Source organism: Carcharhinus amblyrhynchos, chromosome 30 (genome assembly GCF_965287045.1).
Source record: "Carcharhinus amblyrhynchos chromosome 30, sCarAmb.v2.hapA, whole genome shotgun sequence".
Taxonomy (NCBI): Eukaryota; Metazoa; Chordata; class Chondrichthyes; order Carcharhiniformes; family Carcharhinidae; genus Carcharhinus; species Carcharhinus amblyrhynchos.
The window spans coordinates 32,514,490-32,533,263 of NC_137353.1; the positions used below are offsets into that span (position 1 = coordinate 32,514,490).

General features: G+C 41.1%; 1 protein-coding gene across 6 annotated transcripts in view; it reads left to right on the forward strand.

The window, feature by feature from the left end:
- Window positions 1–18,774, forward strand: part of cep104 (centrosomal protein 104) — a 233,140-nt gene that overhangs the window by 80,334 nt on the left and 134,032 nt on the right. For all 6 annotated transcript variants that reach the window (XR_013889685.1, XR_013889686.1, XM_080215502.1 and 3 more), the window contains exon 14: window positions 2,082–2,258. Coding sequence is in view for 4 of the 6 variants with exons in the window: in XM_080215502.1 (XP_080071628.1) it covers window positions 2,082–2,258 (177 nt within the window). In the remaining 2 variants the exon portion in view is untranslated. The remainder of the gene's footprint in view (window positions 1–2,081; window positions 2,259–18,774) is intronic.

Genomic DNA, 18,774 nt, shown 5'->3' on the forward strand with positions numbered 1-18,774 from the left:
TAGTCTGAATAATGCAGAACAGCAGTTAAACTATTGCTCTGACGTAAACAAATTTATTTACATTGATAAAATGAAGATCAGTTCAAATAAATTACATTTTATTTCTTTGTTTCTAAAAGGTATGATCATATGTGTATATTCAGATTATTTAAATCCACTGATTCAGTTCTCTTGTACTGATCCCAAAAGGATATTTGTCTACCATTCTCTTGGTCACTTATTCTTCTATAATTTTGCCTTGTATGTTAATAAGATGCTGTGGTCAATGGATTGAATTTTTGAAGTCATGTTTCTTTTGTTAGATTGATGCATTTAATTTCTCATTCCGCCACCAGTACTTAGGAAGATTGACGAAGGCACTTGCAGTGTAGGCAAACACAAGTTTAGACCCTGGGTTATATAGTCCTCCCTTGTACATGATGTGGAGATGCCAGTGTTGGACTGGGGTGGACAAGATGAGAGGTCACGTGAAACAGGTTAAAGTCAGACAGGTTTATTTGAAATCTCAAGCTTTCATAGCACTGTTCCTTTGTCTTGTCCCTCGTCCATGGATGTCAGATGCAATTGTGGCATGCTTATTTTGACCAACTGGAATCATTTAATTCAGGGCAGATTTGGAGTCATATATAGGATCTTCTGATTTCCTTACTAAGAACATAAGAAATAGGAGCAGGAGTAGGCCATCTAGCCCTTCGAGCCTGCCCCGCCATTCAATAAGATCATGGCTGATCTGTCGTGGCTCAGTTCCACTTTCCCGCCCTCTCCCCATAACCCTTAATCCCCTCGCTTATCAAAAACCCATCAACCCGCGTCTTTAAAATATTTAGCGAGGCAGCCTCCACCACTTCAACGGGCAGAGAATTCCAGAGATTCACCACCCTTTGAGTGAAGAAGTTCCTCCTCAACTCCGTTCTAAACCGCCCCCCCTTTATCTTGAGGCTGTGCCCCCTGGTCCTACTGTCCTTTCTGAGTGGAAAGAAGAGTCTCTCCACCTCTATCCTATCCATCCCATTCATCATCTTATATGTCTCAATGAGATCTCCCCTCATTCTTCTAAACTGTAACGAGTACAAGCCTAGTTTATTCAGCCTCTCCTCATAGCTCAACCCCCTCAACTCCGGCATCAGCCTAGTAAACCTCCTCTGCACTCCCTCCAAGGCCAAAATATCCTTGCGTAAGTGCGGCGACCAAAACTGCACACAGTACTCCAGCTGCGGCCTCACCAGTGCCCTATACAGCTGCAGCAAGACCTCCCTACTTTTATATTCAATCCCCCTCGCGATGAAGGCCAGCATCCCATTCGCCTTCCTGACCACCTGCTGCACCTGCAGGCTGGGTTTTGCAACTCATGCACAAGGACCCCGAGGTCCCTCTGCACCGTCGCCTGCTGCAGTTTTTCGCCACGTAAGTAATAGTCCTTCCTACCATTATTCCTACCAAAGTGGACCACCTCGCACTTGCCAACATTAAATTCCATTTGCCAGTTCCTGGCCCATTTGCCCAGCCTATCTAGATCCTTCTGCAGACTCTCCACACCCTCCGCGCAATTTGCCGTTCCACCAATCTTGGTGTCGTCAGCAAATTTCGACACCATACACTCGGTTCCCTCCTCCAGATCATCTATGTAAATGGTAAATAGCTGAGGCCCCAGCACCGACCCCTGGGGCACTCCACTAGTCACCATCCGCCAATCGGAATAGCACCCATTGACCCCCACTCTCTGCCTCCTATTTGACAGCTGGGTTGTATTTTTGCCTATTGTGCAAGTGAGGAGCACTGGCAATTGCATTACTAAAATTGATGGCTGTAAATAACAATGCAACATGACGTAAAAATTGAATCTGGATCAGGCCGTGTTGCGTAAATTGACAACTACATGAGACAGCTAAACCTGACCTACTCCTAAAGCCTTATTGGAGGTATGTGGCTGGCTTAAAGTTGGAATGCATTGTAAAAATTGTAACTATCCAATATGTTGTAATATCAATTATTTTTGTTGCCTTTCTGAGTATCAATATTCACAGTGAACAAAAAAATTAAATGGAATTGTGAACATTGAAAAAAAACTTATCCCTTCACAGGAAATGGCATTGCTTAAAGAAGTTCGACCTCTTCACATTATCCCACCTCAGTTAATGCAGCCTTTGAAACCACAAGTTCCAGGTCGCCTGATGGTGAATCAAATTGAGTTGGTGGAGTGCTTGCTGAAGGAGTTGGGAACAGAGAATAGCGGCTTTACCATAGACAATGTCATGAAGGTGAGTGAAGACCTGCAGTATCAGGTTAATCTGAGACAACCAGTTATCACTGTGCTATTAGCTGATTCATTTTTTAATTTCTTGATCCATCAGACAACATATTCTGAGATTTATAAGTTTTTGTCAATATGAAAATGTATTTGGCAATTATCAGTATTTAATTTTTTTAAAAACTACTTTGTTTCTCAAAATAGGAAGTGCTGGATACCTGCAGTAGTTGAGATAGCATTTGTGTAGAGCATGGCTAAGTTAACATTTCAGTTGTATAACCCCAGCTAATGAAACATCAGTCTTACCGTTTCTCTGCAGATGCTCATCTAGCTTTTCAGATTTTGGTTTGGATTTTTAACCTCTGCCATGTTGGTTGCCTTAAGCTTAGAGATGTTACATTTGGAAGTTGGAACATATTTTCATAAATTTGCTACCATTAAGTTCTAAACCCTGCCCGAAGTTTGTAAAGTAGACTGTCCCAAAAGTCAAGCTGGAAGATACAAAGTGTGTCGTTTATGAAAATCAGACAGGAAACGAGCGTATGGCCCATGTGGCCTTGCATGATGTCTGGAGCATCATGACTCAATACTTCCTACCTATATTGGTTACAGTCATGTAACCTCAGAAAATGCAAAAATCAATTCCAGAATTAATAAAGGGGGAATAAACTAGAAAATTCCTTTCTGATCCCTTTAGGTGATTGAACATAGTCCAGAGATCATACTGGCTATGCACTGACTGTTAATCAATCTACTTTCTTTATGTTGTGAATTTTTTTACTGTAGTCAAGAGCTAGCTTAGCTTCTTGAAGGCATCTGGAGAGTCAGTACACACTACAAGCTGGCAAAATATTTCAGGCTTACCACTGTCTGGGAAAAGAAGAACCACCTAATATCTAGCCTGTTTATATTTTTGAATAGTTCAAGTTCATGTCCCCTGATCATCAGAACAGCGCTGGAAGGAATGAAAAACAGCAAAGCAATAGGCTCAGATAAGATACCAGTGCAAGTATGGACCTCCTCAGTGAATATTGAGTCCAGATCCTGAACAAGTTAATCAGTTGTGTTTTGATTCAAGTGAAAATCGCAAAGCAATGCAGAAAAAGCATTTGGTACTGACATTCAAAGGAAACACAGTAAGAAGTTTTTCAACACCAGATTAAAGTCGGTATCTTGTCTGCTTTCTTGCATCTTTGTAAAAACTTGATGTCTGTGTCGATATGCGCAATCTTCTTGGAGATCTTTCCACTTGGATCCGGCAGTTTGCGGTGTCGGTAGTAGTCATGATGTGGAGACGCCAGCGTTAGACTGGGGTAAACACAGTAAGAAGTCTCACAACCTGGTGAGACTTCTTCAAAGGAATGGCAGACATCAATGTTTGGAAAAATGACCAAGGGATTAAACTACTACCTCATACCTTCAAGAAATGGAAGTGTGTCATGGAACAGAGACTGAGAAAAATAATGCAGATCTGTGAAGGTCAGTTCAGAGTTAAACCAAAAGAAGCACCACTGTTGCCATTTGAGACAAGTAATGGAGAAATGCAGCATGAAGGTTATATTAATTGATTTAGAGAATGCTTGTGACTGGGTGCCTAGTGAGGAAGTATAGATATGTACTAGAATTCATGTAGTACTTGAGAAGTACGTACAGTGACATAGCCAAGGAATACCAGACAAAAATAATAACTGAGGGAGAGTGAGTTGGATTGTGCAAGATTAGCATTGATCCCCTTTCTTCTCTTGATTTTCATGGATGTTCTAACTGGACAAGTGAGACAAGAAATTTCATCATAATAGATGTTTGCAGATTATCTTGAGTTATGTCTTGGGGATGGTGAGAACGTGTTTGAATATCTAGAAAAAAGCACTGATAGAAAGGGATATGAAGATCAGTAGACCAAAGATCCAGTTTATGGCCTTGTCAGTTTGAACCAAGGGAAGAGGATCGGAGTGAAGGTTTTGAGAAAGTGAGTAGTTGCAAATACCTGCGGTCAGTGGTAACAGAAGACGCATGCACCAGAATGGAAATTAAATGATGAATTAGCTATGGTTGGAGTAATTGGAAATGCACTGGAGAGTTATGTGGTAGAAAAGTACTGCTGGGCACTAGTGGGGCACCACTATTAATGTGCTTCCAAGCTGATCTACAACTGCAAGATTGGAACCAGTTCTGAAACTTGTACATGCTAAACTTCTGTTTGAGTATCTAACTTGGCTGACAATGAAATTTGCAAATCTTTCCGGTCAGAGATTTTGTATTTCTTGGGCCCGATTAGTTGAGGAAGGAACTACATGTTACCATTTCCAGGCTGGCTGCATGAACTCTCTTGAACAAAGATTCTTTTCCCCATATATTTTTGCAACAGGTTGCCAGCGTGTCACCAGTAGCTATAACTTAGGGGCATCACACTGCATCAAGCATCATTGACCAGAAGACACCTGCGCTTTTGCCACTCAGCACAGATGTATCGGAAGGATTTACAGGTTCTTAATCAACCTGTTTGGCCAATCAGCTTCCGTGCCACACTGGCCATGGCAACATCCGTGGCCATCAAGTCCTCAAGTAGGCCTCAGTCCTGCAACTAAAGGGAGGCACAATACCCTTTTGTGACGAGGCTTTCCCAGACATTGTACGCATGGTCCTAAATCTGTATCTTATAAATTTTATGTCCAATTAAAAATTATTGTTTAGAATTTAGCTGATCCATAATGCATTGAAACTTCAACAATTTGGCAAGAATAGTAGCATACCAAATCAACTGTGTACAGCCAAGCAGGACTGTCCAATGATCAGGAAGCTGCCTTCAGTTTAATTACATAGTGGTCATGTAGTGAAACTAGACCTGTCTCTCAGATCAAGCAAGAATAGAACAATATAACTTTGAATAAGTTGTGCATTGTCTTCTGGTTACTAGTCTGATGCATGAAAATGCATTTGGTTTTCTTTGGAATTTTTGAATGGTCCATTTTGAAGTGGGGTTCTTTGTGCCTGTTCTGCTCATTCTGTGGTTTGGTTAAAGCCTAGTTCGTAACATGAATGCAAATGTTTCTGTGTAAGCCCCAGCATAGCGATGTATTAGATTTTTAATATAAAATGATCGCCATGTTTCAGTGGTTTCTAAAACTGTTTGGAATCGCAAGTGAACAAGCTGTGAACATGAAATGTGAGCTTGGGATTCATATGTAAGTAGTTCATGACACAAACGTCTGGAAATCAGAGCTAGCTTCTAAAGTTTGGACCCGAACGGGGAACGTTTTTTAAATTTCCCAGCACTAGAGGCAGGATATTGTCAAAGCCCGTAGCCTTTGTTGTATCAAGTATACATAAACATTTCTTGATCATGTCATAGAATCGTAGAAACTCTACAGTACAGAAGGAGGCCATTCGGCCCATTGAGTCTGCACCGACCACAATCCCACCCAGGCCCTACCCTCATATCCCTACATATTTACCCACTAATACCGCTAACGTATGCATCTCAGGACACTAAGGGCAATTTTTAGCATGGCCAATCAACCTAACCCTTACATCTTTGGACTGAATTACACAGTGGTCATGTGGAGTGAATTAAATTGGTCAACCCTGGCCAGGGATTTTAGGAGGTTCCTTAAGTTGATCGTCCACTCAGCAGTTCTGGCTGAAGATGGTTTCAAATGATCAGGTGTTGTTTTTTGTCCCCTCAGTTGCTGACACTGATGGAGAGGTTCATGGCACCAATTCCTTTAGTTAGTTAATTTTCCACAGCCATTCACGATTGGCTGTGGTGAGATTGCCAGACTTGCATCTGAACCATTGGTTTCAGGATCGTTTACCTCTGCTTATGCAATGCTCATGTCTGTAAGAAACACCACGTTCTCCTCGTGTCTGCGTGAATTTCCTCCGGGTACTCCGGTTTCCTCCCACAGTCCAAAGACATGCTGGATTAGGTTGACTGGCCACGCTAAGAAATTGCCCCTTAGTGTTCAGGGATGCGTAGGTTAAAGGGATTGTTGGGTATAATATGTAGGGGTAGGGCTTGGGTGGGAAAGTGTTTGGTGCAGACTCGATGGGCCGAAGAGCCTCTTTCTGCACTATAGGGTTGTATGACCAAGTCTAGCAATCACACATTATCTGACAGCTGGCTGCACATTTCATTTCTTGATTTAATAAAGGTGATAATTTCAAAGCAGATTTAAAAATCTCCAGAGCACTTTTCCTCAACTTAACCACTTCACATCTTTGTACAGACAAGATGAGGTCACACAACACCAGGCTGTAGTCTAACAGGTTTATTTAAAATCACAAGCTGTCAAATTGTTGCTCCTTTGTCAGGTGAAGCGTAGGAGCAGCGCTCCGAGAAGTTCTGATTTCAAATAAACCTGTGGACTATAACCTGGTCTCATGTGACCTTATCTTGCCTAGCCCAGTCCAGCACCGGCACCTCCATTTCATACAGACGTAAGTGCAAAATTGAATGAGCGGAACCTGGAACTGCAAAGGAGGGACAGACACTTCTCACACGTGATCAGTGCAGTGAAACTGTACAAGCTGAAACTGGGCCTGTGATCCTCCCAGTTAAAGAACAAAATTACTGAGCATGTCCCAGATCGGGAGAAATCCAGCAATAGGTCAAACAGAAAGAGTCTTATTAAAACAAATTCTGTGACCACCTGAACAAATTGGAAAAGGAATTCAACAAATAAGATGGAACAAATCGTTGTTGCCTTGAATCTATTTTTCAAGTGGACATTGAAGAACTGACTACTTTTGCAGAAATTCAAACAAAGCACAGGACTTGATGTGAAAATAATCATTATGCAAAATGACATAAAGCTGAAAGCTAGTTCAAGGGGACAATACTTTTGGGGACTTATAAACTGAGAGAAATACTCTCATAAACATACCATTCATAGAGAAGGAAATGAGAGAGTGCAGAATGTAATGTTACAGTCATAGCCAGGGTGAACAGAAAAATCATCTCAATACAAGATAAGTCCATTCAAATGTCTGATAGCAGAGAAGAAGCTGTTCTTGATACAGTTGGTTTGTGACCTCAGACTTTTGTATCTTTTTCCTGATGGAAGAAGGTGGAAGAGAGAATGTCTGGAGTGATTGGGTCTGTATAGCTGTTTTGTCAAGGCAGCGGGAAGTGTAGACAGTCAATGAATGGGAAGCTGGTTTGTGTGATGGATTGGGTTACTTTCATGACCTTTTGTAGTTCCTTGTGGTCTTGGACAGAGCAGGAGGCATACAAAGCTGTGATACAACAGGAAAGAATGCTTTTTATGGTGCATCTATAAAAATTGATGAGAGTTGTAACTGACATGCCAAATTTCTTTAGACTTGTTAGAGCACTGGGGGGACCAGGACAGATTGTTGGTGATCTGGACACCTAAAAACTTGAAGCTCGTGACCCTTTCTACTTTGCCCCCATTGACATAGACAGGGGCATGTTCTCCTTTACGCTTCCTGAAGTCAATGACCGTCTCCTTCATTTTGTTGACATTGAGGGAGAGATTATTGTTGCCGCACCAGTTCACCAGATTCTCTATACCATTCCTGTACTTTGTCTCATCATCAAAGCCATAATTACACAATTCCTGTCGCTAAAAATGCCAACTTTTTTGGTCTTTGGCCATCTGATCCCCGATTAATAAAAGGGCCATACCAGGCAAGACAAAACATTCATCCTTCCCTCCTCCCTTTCTTTTTAACCTAACTAGTATATATTATTGTTGGGTCTGCAGTAATAGCCACTGGCATTCTTATCTGCACTACAGAATGATAGCAAAAGATAATCCTAAAATCTAGTATGACCATTAAAAGATAAAGATGTTCTTTGAAGTAAGTTTTCTGGGAAACATAACTGAGAAATTTAACCAACTGCTCCTTCACTTCGCCGCCTATCTAAAACAAAAATGTTATTTCATTCATTCATCTCAAATATCGGTGATTATACGTCTGATTTTTGACAAAGTTGTATGTATTTCTTCGGGATTGGAACAATGATAAGCCCTTAAATGGTCATTGTAAGCCAATGTTTTTCTGGTTAAGGCAAAGAGTAAAACATTTCAAATGATATTAGTTTAGTAATTTCATGGTGAGCTTGCAATACTTGCTTCTAGATTGTAACCCTGAATACTAAAGGTTTTTTAAAATTTTGTTCTTTGCTCTTCTCTCCCCCCCCCTCTTTAGATAAGGTAAGAAAAATCAAGTCAATACAAATCCTGAACTGGTCAAGATTCCTTTATATATTTCTTTTAAATAAAGGAAAATAGGTGATGTAAGCTAAGCGTCCCTCACTCTGAGAAATTTAATCTGTTCAAAAAGCTGAGTGCACTTTTAATGAAAGGTTCTTTGAGCAGGATTTGGGGGGGGGGAGAGGAGAAGAAATTGTTAGATTTGAAGAGGACTAAAATTCTTAAAACCTAAAACCTGAATTTGGTCTGTCTTTAGTTATATTAAAGATTCGTTGGGGAAAATGGGACTACTTGTCCTCATCCATTTTTATGTTAAATAGGCTCTTTGTTCATATGTTTATGCAGCTAATTTGAATCCTTTTGCTTCGAGCCATATATGCTACCGTATTCAGTGTTTGGCAAGCACTCCACTCTTAATCACTTAATCCTTTGCCATGCTTCAGGCTAACAGGAGTGACACTGCTGCTACAGCCACAAATGCAAATTTTCAGCACTATCCATTTTCGCAGCCAGAAAGAAGACAGATGGTGTTACCTAGACTAAGGGTCCTACTTGGAATTATGAGACAAAGGGCCACAGTTGATAACTATACAATCCATGGCACGAAACAAAGGGGAGAAAGAATAAGACAACTGTAATGTTAAGACTTGGAGACAGTATGAGAGAAACAGCAAAGAAATGAAAAAGGGAAAAAAGGAGAGAAGAAAGTGATGAAAAGATAGAGAAAATCAGAAATATGGGGTAAAAAGAGAAAACAACATGCAAATTTTGGAAAATAAGGGAAGAAAGGAAACTTGAAGAATTAGTTTGAGAGAGGGGGTATATTTAAGAGATGAATGTGCGGAGCAATGAGTGTAATTTTGTTTTCAAGTAAAGACCTAGAAATGGCAATGCTATTTTTTACTTGTAAATATAGTGTGATTTTGTGTTCAAAACTTTGACTGTCAGTGTGGAATTTATTCCCCTGCTGTTTTCTGAAATATCACCTCTGCTCAAATACCATATATGCATGAATAGAAGTATTTAAGCCAAGAATTGAAAGACAACTTGGGTGTTATTGGGCTAAACATAATGGTATTTAGATATTACACCAGTGAAATATTGGCTTATCAATAGTTGCTTTAATTTAGACGAAGTGCACAAAGTCCTCATGTATCAGCTAGGCAGCCAAGTCTTGGAGGAAACCATTTGCTTTGAAAAGACTATTATTTAAGGGTAGCCTTTCATTTCTGTAATGCTATGGCTAAGGTAGTTAAGAACGTATTTTTGGTCAAAACCACAAAAAGACCATGTCAAATTATGCCAGAAAAATGTTGGAGAGTTGAAAGTAGGTCTTTTATACCATGTCTGTAGTGTGGCATTACCATCTAATTTGTTTGCATTTCTCAAGATTTTTTTATTTAGTGTACTATCAAAACAGTACCATAAAATAGCAGTTATTACCCATGTAGGTACTTTGCTCTGAATTTATGTAGCTAATTACAGTCATAGAATTACATTCTCAACTTAACTTGGGAGTTATTTCTCAAAGAAAATGTTTCCAAGTACTTCTATGTTTAGTTTAGCATCTCAGTTAATCAACCTCAGCCATGTTAACAGTTTGACGTGCTACAATTGGTTAGAGCATTCCTGGGTGAGAGACGGCTGAAATCAACCCTGATTGTCAAATCTCAATCTTTATATTCAATAAATCCTGCTATTGTGCATATATGGATGTCACATTAATGCAGCATCTACAGATAAATAGTCTTTTGAGACCATGACTTGGGTTATTGAAACCAGCATGATTCAATGACTTCAGAGGTGAAGATTTTATAGAATGGTGGGGTTGGAAGGGGAGTCAGATGAATCATTTTAATATGCTTGGCATTAATGAAGCTTAGGTTACAGTTTTATAGGAATTCATTTTCTGTTTGGATGGAAATAAGTAGATATTTAAATGTATGAGATACAGTATGGCACCAGAGCAAGGCGACTTCTTGCAAGGTATGTGCCCAGCATACCTTCTAATTCTATCTTTTACTCTCGTTCTATGCTTCTAAAATTTCATTCCAACATTCTGCACCCTCTCATTTCCTTCTCTTTTGAGCGGTATGTTTTGTCTGTATAGCATGCAAAAAACAATACTTTTCATCATGTTAACACATGACAATTAGAACATAGAAAACTACAGTACAAACAGGCCCTTCAGCCCACAAATTGCGCTGATCATATCCCTACCTACTAGGCCTACCTATAACCCTCAATCCCATTAAATCCCACGTATCATCCAGAAGTCTCTTAAAAGACCCCAACGAGTTCACCTTCACCACCACTGACGGCAGCTGATTCCAGAACCTGCCATTTGGATCACTAAATGCTCCAGTACTCCGAATGCCAATGGTTTTCAACCAAGGGTATGAACAAAGTTTTTTGATTATGACCATTGGCTGTTGGTGAAGAATGATTAAAGAGAATTACAAACTGTATTTCGGATTGAACCACAGTGTTTGAAAAGTTGTTCAAGATTATATCCTTGGATCACGTTATGTAGGAGAAAGCACGAGTGAGCTATTGCTGTGATCGTGTGAAGAAGCAGATAGACAGATGGCCTACTTTTGCTCTAGGATCCAATTTTCCCTTTTAATTGGCACATGGAAATGTTACTGGAGATGATCTTGATTGTTGATGAGTTCACAGTAAGTGTCAGACAATTTTTGTTTATTCTTAACAACTTTACGCCAGCTTTTAATTGCCGTGGAATGTTACCAACATACAAGCGTAGCAGGCATGCATTGCTAAATTATTCAATTAACGAGTGAATGCAACAGGTTTAGGTTGAAAGTAATTTGGGGTTCAAATTTACAATCATTAATATTTTAACTTTGTCACAATTTTACATCTTTTTGGAAAGGAAACAAAAGCAATGAGGACTTTGATGCTAAAGTTAAATTGTTCATCTCAATAAATGATTCTTCAGTGTGAAATTGTTATGGCTGTTTAGATCTAAACTTATTTTCTATATAATTTTTTGTTGAATATAAAGTCTTCATAATGGCTATCAGGAGATAGGTGGTATCTGGAAATTCAGGGACAAACCATGAAGGAGAACCAACAAATAAATGGCGGTCATGAGAAACAAGCACATCAAGACAAATGAAGAGAAAAAGATGGAGATTTGAATAAGATGTCTTGAGGGTGATGGATGGTCTGCAATAAAGAAAGCAAGCTACAGTTAAAAATACCCAGTGATTTAGTAGATTAGGCACCTCCAGGTAAAAGGTAAAAAATCTACTGACCACAGCTGAACCACAACCCTGCTGAAGGCAAATAAAAACAATATACTGCAGACGCTGGAGATCTGAAATTGAAACAAACTGCTGGAGTTCTAAGAAGAGTTACATTGGACTGAGTCTGCTTCTCACCTCATGGATGCTACAGACCTGCTGAGATATTCCAACACACTCCTGTTTTCATACAAATAGGAATGCTGCTTAACAATAGCAACTAACTCAGCTGTGTTGGCTGTATGATAAATAAATCAGTGTCGCTCACCATTCAGACTTGTCGTCAAACATTTTAAGCAACAGTAAAATATTGTGATTGAAGACATGACAGCCATTGTTTGTCAGTGCTGGACGAAGTCAGTGTTTGTGGAAGAGGTAGCAATGAAGCAAGCTGCTTTGTCCTGGCTGGTATCATGTTTCTTGAGTGTTGGAGCTGCATTCACCCAGACAAATGGAGAGTATTCCATTACATTCCTGACTTCTGCCTTGTCAATGGTGGACAGGCTTTGGGGAGCCAGGTGAGTCACTTGCTCCAGGATTCCTGGCCTTTGACCTGTTATTGTAGTCACAATATTTATATGGCTGGTCCAGCTCAGTTTCTGGTCAATGGTAAACCTCAGGATGTTGTTCGTGGGGAATTCCATGATGGTAATGTCAAGGGGTGATGGGTAATCACCACTTATTGGAGATGATCATTGTCTGGCACTTCTGTTTGCTACTTGCCTCTTGTCAGCCCAAGCCTGGATATTGTCTTGGTCTTGCTGCATTTGAACATGGACTGCTTCAGCATCTGAGAAATCGTGAATGGTACTGAATATTGTGCAGTCAGCAGGGAACATCCCCACTTCTGACCTTATGATGGAAAAAAGTCTTGATGAAGCAGCTGAAGATGGTTGAGCCTAGGACTTGACCGTGAGGAACCACGGCAGTGATGTCCTGGAGCTGAGATTTTGGCAGAGCCTAGCGCAGAATGCAGAAGATAAGGTTATGAAAGACTACGGACTTTTTCAGAAGAAAGTGACAAATGGATGATCCTTCTAAGCCTCCTCCTGAGATCACCACAATTGCAGATACCAGTCTTTATCCAATTCGAGGCACTCCATGTGACCAGAAGTGGTTTGAGTACACTCGACACAGCAAAGTCTACAGATTCTGGCTATGGTGCAAAGGACCTGTTCCCCAGAACTAGCTGTACCCTTAGCTAAACTGCTCCAATGCAGCCACAATACTGGCATCTATCTGACAATGTGGGAAATTAACATTAGCCATCTACAGAAGCAGGATAAATCCAGTCTGGCAAACTGCTGCCCGAGGAGCCTACTCTCAATCATCAGCAAAGTGATGGAAGGGATCACTGAAGATGATATTAAGCAACACTTGCCAATAACCTGCTTCCTGATGCCATATTTGAGTTTTGCCAGGACCACTCTGCTCCAGACTGTATCACATCTTTGGTCCAATCATGGACAAAGGAGCTGAGTTTCAGAGTTGAGATGACAGTTGTTACTCTTGAATTCAAAAGGTATCTCAGCACTTCACCCACTTGTCTAAACACCTATTGCATTAATCACTAGCCCACTGTAGCTCCAATATAATCTATCTCCAGGATGCACTGCAATAACTTACAGCTGCTTTATATACTAATGGTTAGATAGATAACCAGACTGCACAGTGATGAATCTGACCAATGCCTTCTATAATAACAATAAAGCCTTTACAAATGTAACACTATGCTTATTTACCATACTTATTGCAACCAACTATTAGGTTAGTCATTAATTCCATAGCAAGGACTCCAGGCCCAAATCCCTTTTATAAGGTAAGCAATGGCCTAGTGGTATTATCACTAGACTATTAATCCAGAAACTCAGCTAATGTTCTGGGGACCTGGGTTTGAATCCTGCCATGGCAGATGGTGGAATTGGAATTCAATAAAAAAAAAATCTGGAATTAAGAATCTATTGATAACCATGAAACAATTAGCAATTGTTGGAAAAACCCATCTGGTTCATTAAGGAAGGAAATCGGCCATCCTATGCTGTTCGGTGGAGTAGGCCAGACCAGGAATGTGGTTGACTCTCAAATGCCCTCTGAAATGGCTGAGCAAGCCACTCAGTTTCAAGGGTAACTATGGGCAATAAATGCTGGCCAGCCAGCTACACCCATGTGCCACAAATGAATTTTTTTAAAAAGCCTTTGGTTGCAGTTGTCTTTAGTTGGACAGCAGCCCCTGTGTCTTATGAAAAAATGGCCAATGTGAAACAATAGCACACCTATGGTTTTTGACACCATTTTCCAGAATTCATGTTCCGACCTTTCACTTTGTGACTTGCACTATTTCATTCACGGGGCAACTATCTTGACTTGTGATTAACCATTTTCATGTAAAATTTCACATGGCAACAAAGGTTTGTTTAGTAACTAATTTAATTTGTCTTTGATTTTAATTTGTGAGCTGCTAAAGGTATTGGCATCAGCAACATATAATTCAGTCATATAAAACAGATTCTTGGGTTGATTTTTGGTCTGCATCAAGATGGTGAGCTGAAATTCTAATACAATTGACCTCATTGCTTCTAAATCATAAAAGGGAAAATCACCTCGTGGCCAATATTTATGGAATTGTACCTCAGCAAAATAAAAGGGTGGAGAGAGGGGGGGGCGGTGGTGCGGTAAAGATTCTGAAATTAATTCATTTGGAAAATTTGTGATTACATGTTGTTCATGTCTCGGTGGAGCATTAATTCTGAGTCAAAGTTGTGGATTCAAGTTTCAACCCAGTGACTTGAACACAAAATAAAGACTGATGCTCTAGTACGGTAGCATAGAACGCTGCCACAGGTTCTTTCTGATGAGAAGTTGAACCGAGGCCCCATTTGCCTCTTTGAGTTGGACATAAAAAGAACCCATGCCACGATTTAAAGGACTTGAAAGACTCCCTTGCATTGTACTGAACATGATGCATAAACTTGGCTTTTGTTATACTGTGTAACGTGCAAGATTTCCGAATGTATCTTGCCATTGAGAATTCAAAAACTTGTGGTGCAGAGGAAAACATTAATGCTTTGGACAGGAATTAGGTATTGATTGATACAGGAAGCAGTTTTTGTTTTTATTTACCACTTTCCAGATAGAAGATATTGTTGCTTGCATTTAATTTCATATTTCATGCCTTGCAATTATACTTATAATTGAAATTTGGCATCTAGCAAAACCCTGAAGTATCCTATATGGCTGCATTTTAATAGGAAAGAGACTTTATTAAGTGAGGCGATGTGTAGTGTTGATGGAAAAGTATGCTGTTGTGCTAGTAGCATTACTGTTTGTTTTTTCAAAAAATCAGATGGCATTGCTTTATGGTTTTTTGTGTGATGAGTACTTCGCAGTTGATTGCCACACTGTAACCTCCTTCCACAAGCATTCCTGTCTCTGCAACATATGGTAAAGACATTAATAGTACACAAGTTCTCCCTCAAAAAGTTGAGGTGACCTTTTGAGGGAGAATTTGCATTTTTAAATATGAGTCTGAATGTTTTTTCTGTATGTAGTAAATGCTTTTGAGTTTGGGAAAAATATCGGTTGCTGTTACATAAGAACATAAATAGGAGCAGGAGTAGGCCATCTAGCCCTTCGAGCCTGCCCCGCCATTCAATAAGATCATGGCTGATCTGAAGTGGATCAGTTCCGCTTTCCCACTTTCTCCCCATAACCCTTAATTCCCCTGTCTATCAGAAACCTATCTACCCGTGACTTAAATATATTTAGCGAGGTAGCCTCCCCCACTTCAACAGGCAGAGAATTCCAGAGATTCACCACCCTTTGAGTGAAGAAGTTCCTCCTCAACTCTGATCTAAACTGCACCCCCCTAATCTTGAGGCTGTGCTCTCGAGCCCTGCTATCCTTTCATAAGAACATAAGAAATAGGAGCAGGAGTAGGCCATCCAGCCCTTCGAGCCTGCCCCGCCATTCAATAAGATCATGGCTGATTTGTCGTGGCTCAGTTCCACTTTCCCGCCCTCTCCCCATAACCCTTAATCCCCTCTCTTATCAAGAGCCCATCAACCTGCTTCTTAAAAATATTTAGCGAGGCAGCCTCCACCACTTCAACGGGCAGAGAATTCCAGAGATTCACCACCCTTTGAGTGAAGAAGTTCCTCCTCAACTCCGTTCTAAACCGCCTCCCCTTTATCTTGAGGCTGTGCCCCCTAGTCCTACTGTCTTTTTTGAGCAGGAAGAGTCTCTCCACCTCTATCCTATCCATCCCATTCATCATCTTATACGTCTCAATGAGATCTCCCCTCATTCTTCTAAACTCTAACGAGTACAAGCCTAGTTTATTCAGCCTCTCCTCATAGCTCAACCCCCTCAACTCCGGTATCAGCCTAGTAAACCTCCTCTGCACTCCCTCCAAGGCCAAAATATCCTTGCGCAGGTGCGGCGCCCAAAACTGCACACAGTACTCCAGCTGCGGCCTCACCAATGCCCTATACAGCTGCAGCAAGACCTCCCTACTTTTATATTCAATCCCCCTCGCTATGAAGGCCAGTATCCCATTCGCCTTCCTGACCACCTGCTGCACCTGCAAGCTGGGTTTTTGCGACTCGTGCACAAGGACCCCGAGGTCCCTCTGCACCGTCGCCTGCTGCAGTTTTTCGCCCCGTAAGTAATAGTCCTTCCTACCATTCTTCCTACCAAAGTGGACCACCTCACACTTGCCAACATTAAATTCCATTTGCCATTTCCTGGCCCATTCGCCCAGCCTATCTAGATCCTTCTGCAGACTCTCCACACCCTCCGCGCAATTTGCCTTTCCCCCAATCTTGGTGTCATCAGCAAATTTCGACACCCTACACTCGGTTCCCTCCTCCAGATCATCTATATAAATGGTAAATAGCTGAGGCCCCAGCACCGACCCCTGGGGCACCCCACTAGTCACCAACCGCCAATCCGAATAGCACCCATTGACCCCCACTCTCTGCCTCTAAGCGGGAAGAACCTCTCTACCTCTACCCTATCTATCCCCTTCATTATCTTGTATGTCTCTATAAGATCCCTCCTCATCCTTCTAAACTCCCAATGAGTACAGACTCAGTCTGTTTAGTCTCTCTTCATAGGCCAACCCCCTCATCTCCGGTATCAGCCTAGTGAGCCCCGTCTGCACTCCCTCCAAGGCCAATATATCCTTGCGCAAGTGCAGCGACCAAAACTGCACACAGACACTAGTGTGAACTAGTGTTCAACTAGCTAGAATTGTTGTCTGTGGAATCAAAAACATTATCTATATACTTGTTAGCTTCAGGTGATAACTGAACTGAAAATTGCACAGGGGATTTTTTTGGGTCATGTGTACCTGAGATGATTGTCTGCTAAAGCTCATTTTATGAACATTTCCACAAAGCAATGATCTTAAAAGTTTAAACCATCCACCCCGCCCATTCTGCATTTTCATTCAAATTAAATCAGAATAGCTGCAGTCAGCTTTAACCAAGATCAAATGACTGTACATGCCAAGTTAGAAAGTGTCTCTGTTACATGGCTGATGCTTTATTTGTTTTAAAGAGAAGTGATGCCTTTTCTTTGCTATAAAGCAGGTGTCTAAAACTAAAATGAAAAATGATTGTTACTTCCCAAAGCACAATTATATCATACTTACAATGCTGGGAATAATGTGTTCAGTCGATTGTTGGTAGAATGCAGCTGCAGCGTTTAAATATTTCTATTCAGGTTCTGCAACCATTCGCTGAGTCTCTTCTGCATAATAAGTGAATAGCCGTTTCTTTTTAATAGAATCATAGAACCCTACAGCGCTGAAAGAGGCCCTTCGGCCCATCGAGACTGCACCAAACACAATCCCACCCAGGCCTTACCCCCATATCCCTACATCTTATACCCACATAATCCCTCTAACCTACGCATCCCTGGACACTAAGGGGCAATTTCTTAATATGGCCAATCAACCTAACCTGCACATCTTTGGACTGTGGGCGGAAACTGGAGTACCTGGAGGAAACCCACGCAGACTTGAGGAGAATGTGCAAACTCCACACAGAGAGTGACCCAAGCTGGGAATTGAAGCCAGGATGCTGGAGCTGTGAAGCAGCAGTGCTAACCACTGTGCTACCGTGCTGTCCCTACAAGGATACTTCAATCCCTCTGTCTTATACCCTGTATGCTTCTGGATGAACAGGGTACTCTAGATTTGGCAGCATTACCCTTTCTCTTTGTAAGGGACATGTCTACACTGTGCCCGTATAATCTCACTTTTGAATGACTGATTTGACAGTTTCTCTTTCCAGTAACTGTATCTGCTCTACTTTCCCCAGTTCATCTCAGCTTTGTAATACTGATTCTCTCCCAATTTAGAACTTTTCCTTCCATTTTATCCTTGTCCTTTTCCATAATGCTAAATCCAACTGTTATGGTCACTATCTCCAAAATGGTCCCCCAGTACTACTACATCCACTCATTCAGTTTCATTTCCCAAGAATAAATCTAAATTTTTAAAAATTTAAATCTGTAATGTGTGCATTTGAGACAGTTGAAGTGCAGGATGAGGATAATGCAGTAGATTGGGGTGCCTTGCAGGCAGCAACTAATCAATACTTAGAACATTATGAAAATTGGGAATGTCCACCTCCCTTTCCTGTGGGGCGAGACCCTTCTGCACCTCCAGGGCTACCTTCTGTTCCAATGAGCCCGACAAGGACTCAATATAGTGGGGCCAATGAGTCTGAGACTTCATTCACAGTAGCAGAGTTAGCTGAGATAGCCAAGAAAGTTACTGTATTCGAGCCAGCAGCAGACCCGTTTTTCTTCCTCGAAAGTATTAGACAGCAAGGTACGCTTAATGCATTGGATGAGGCAGAACAGGTAAAATTATGTGTAATGTGTCTTTGTTCAGCAATCAGCAGCAACTCACTGTTTTTGCACTTTCACGTGCTGGACTAATCAAATCCTAGTTCCAGAGCAATATGAAGCTGCCCTGCTATCTTATCAAGCCGGTTCACCTTTCTTTCATCTCCCATGTACTGAAAGCTTTTCACCCGGATGTAATCTGCTGATGGGTAGAGAGGCCCTA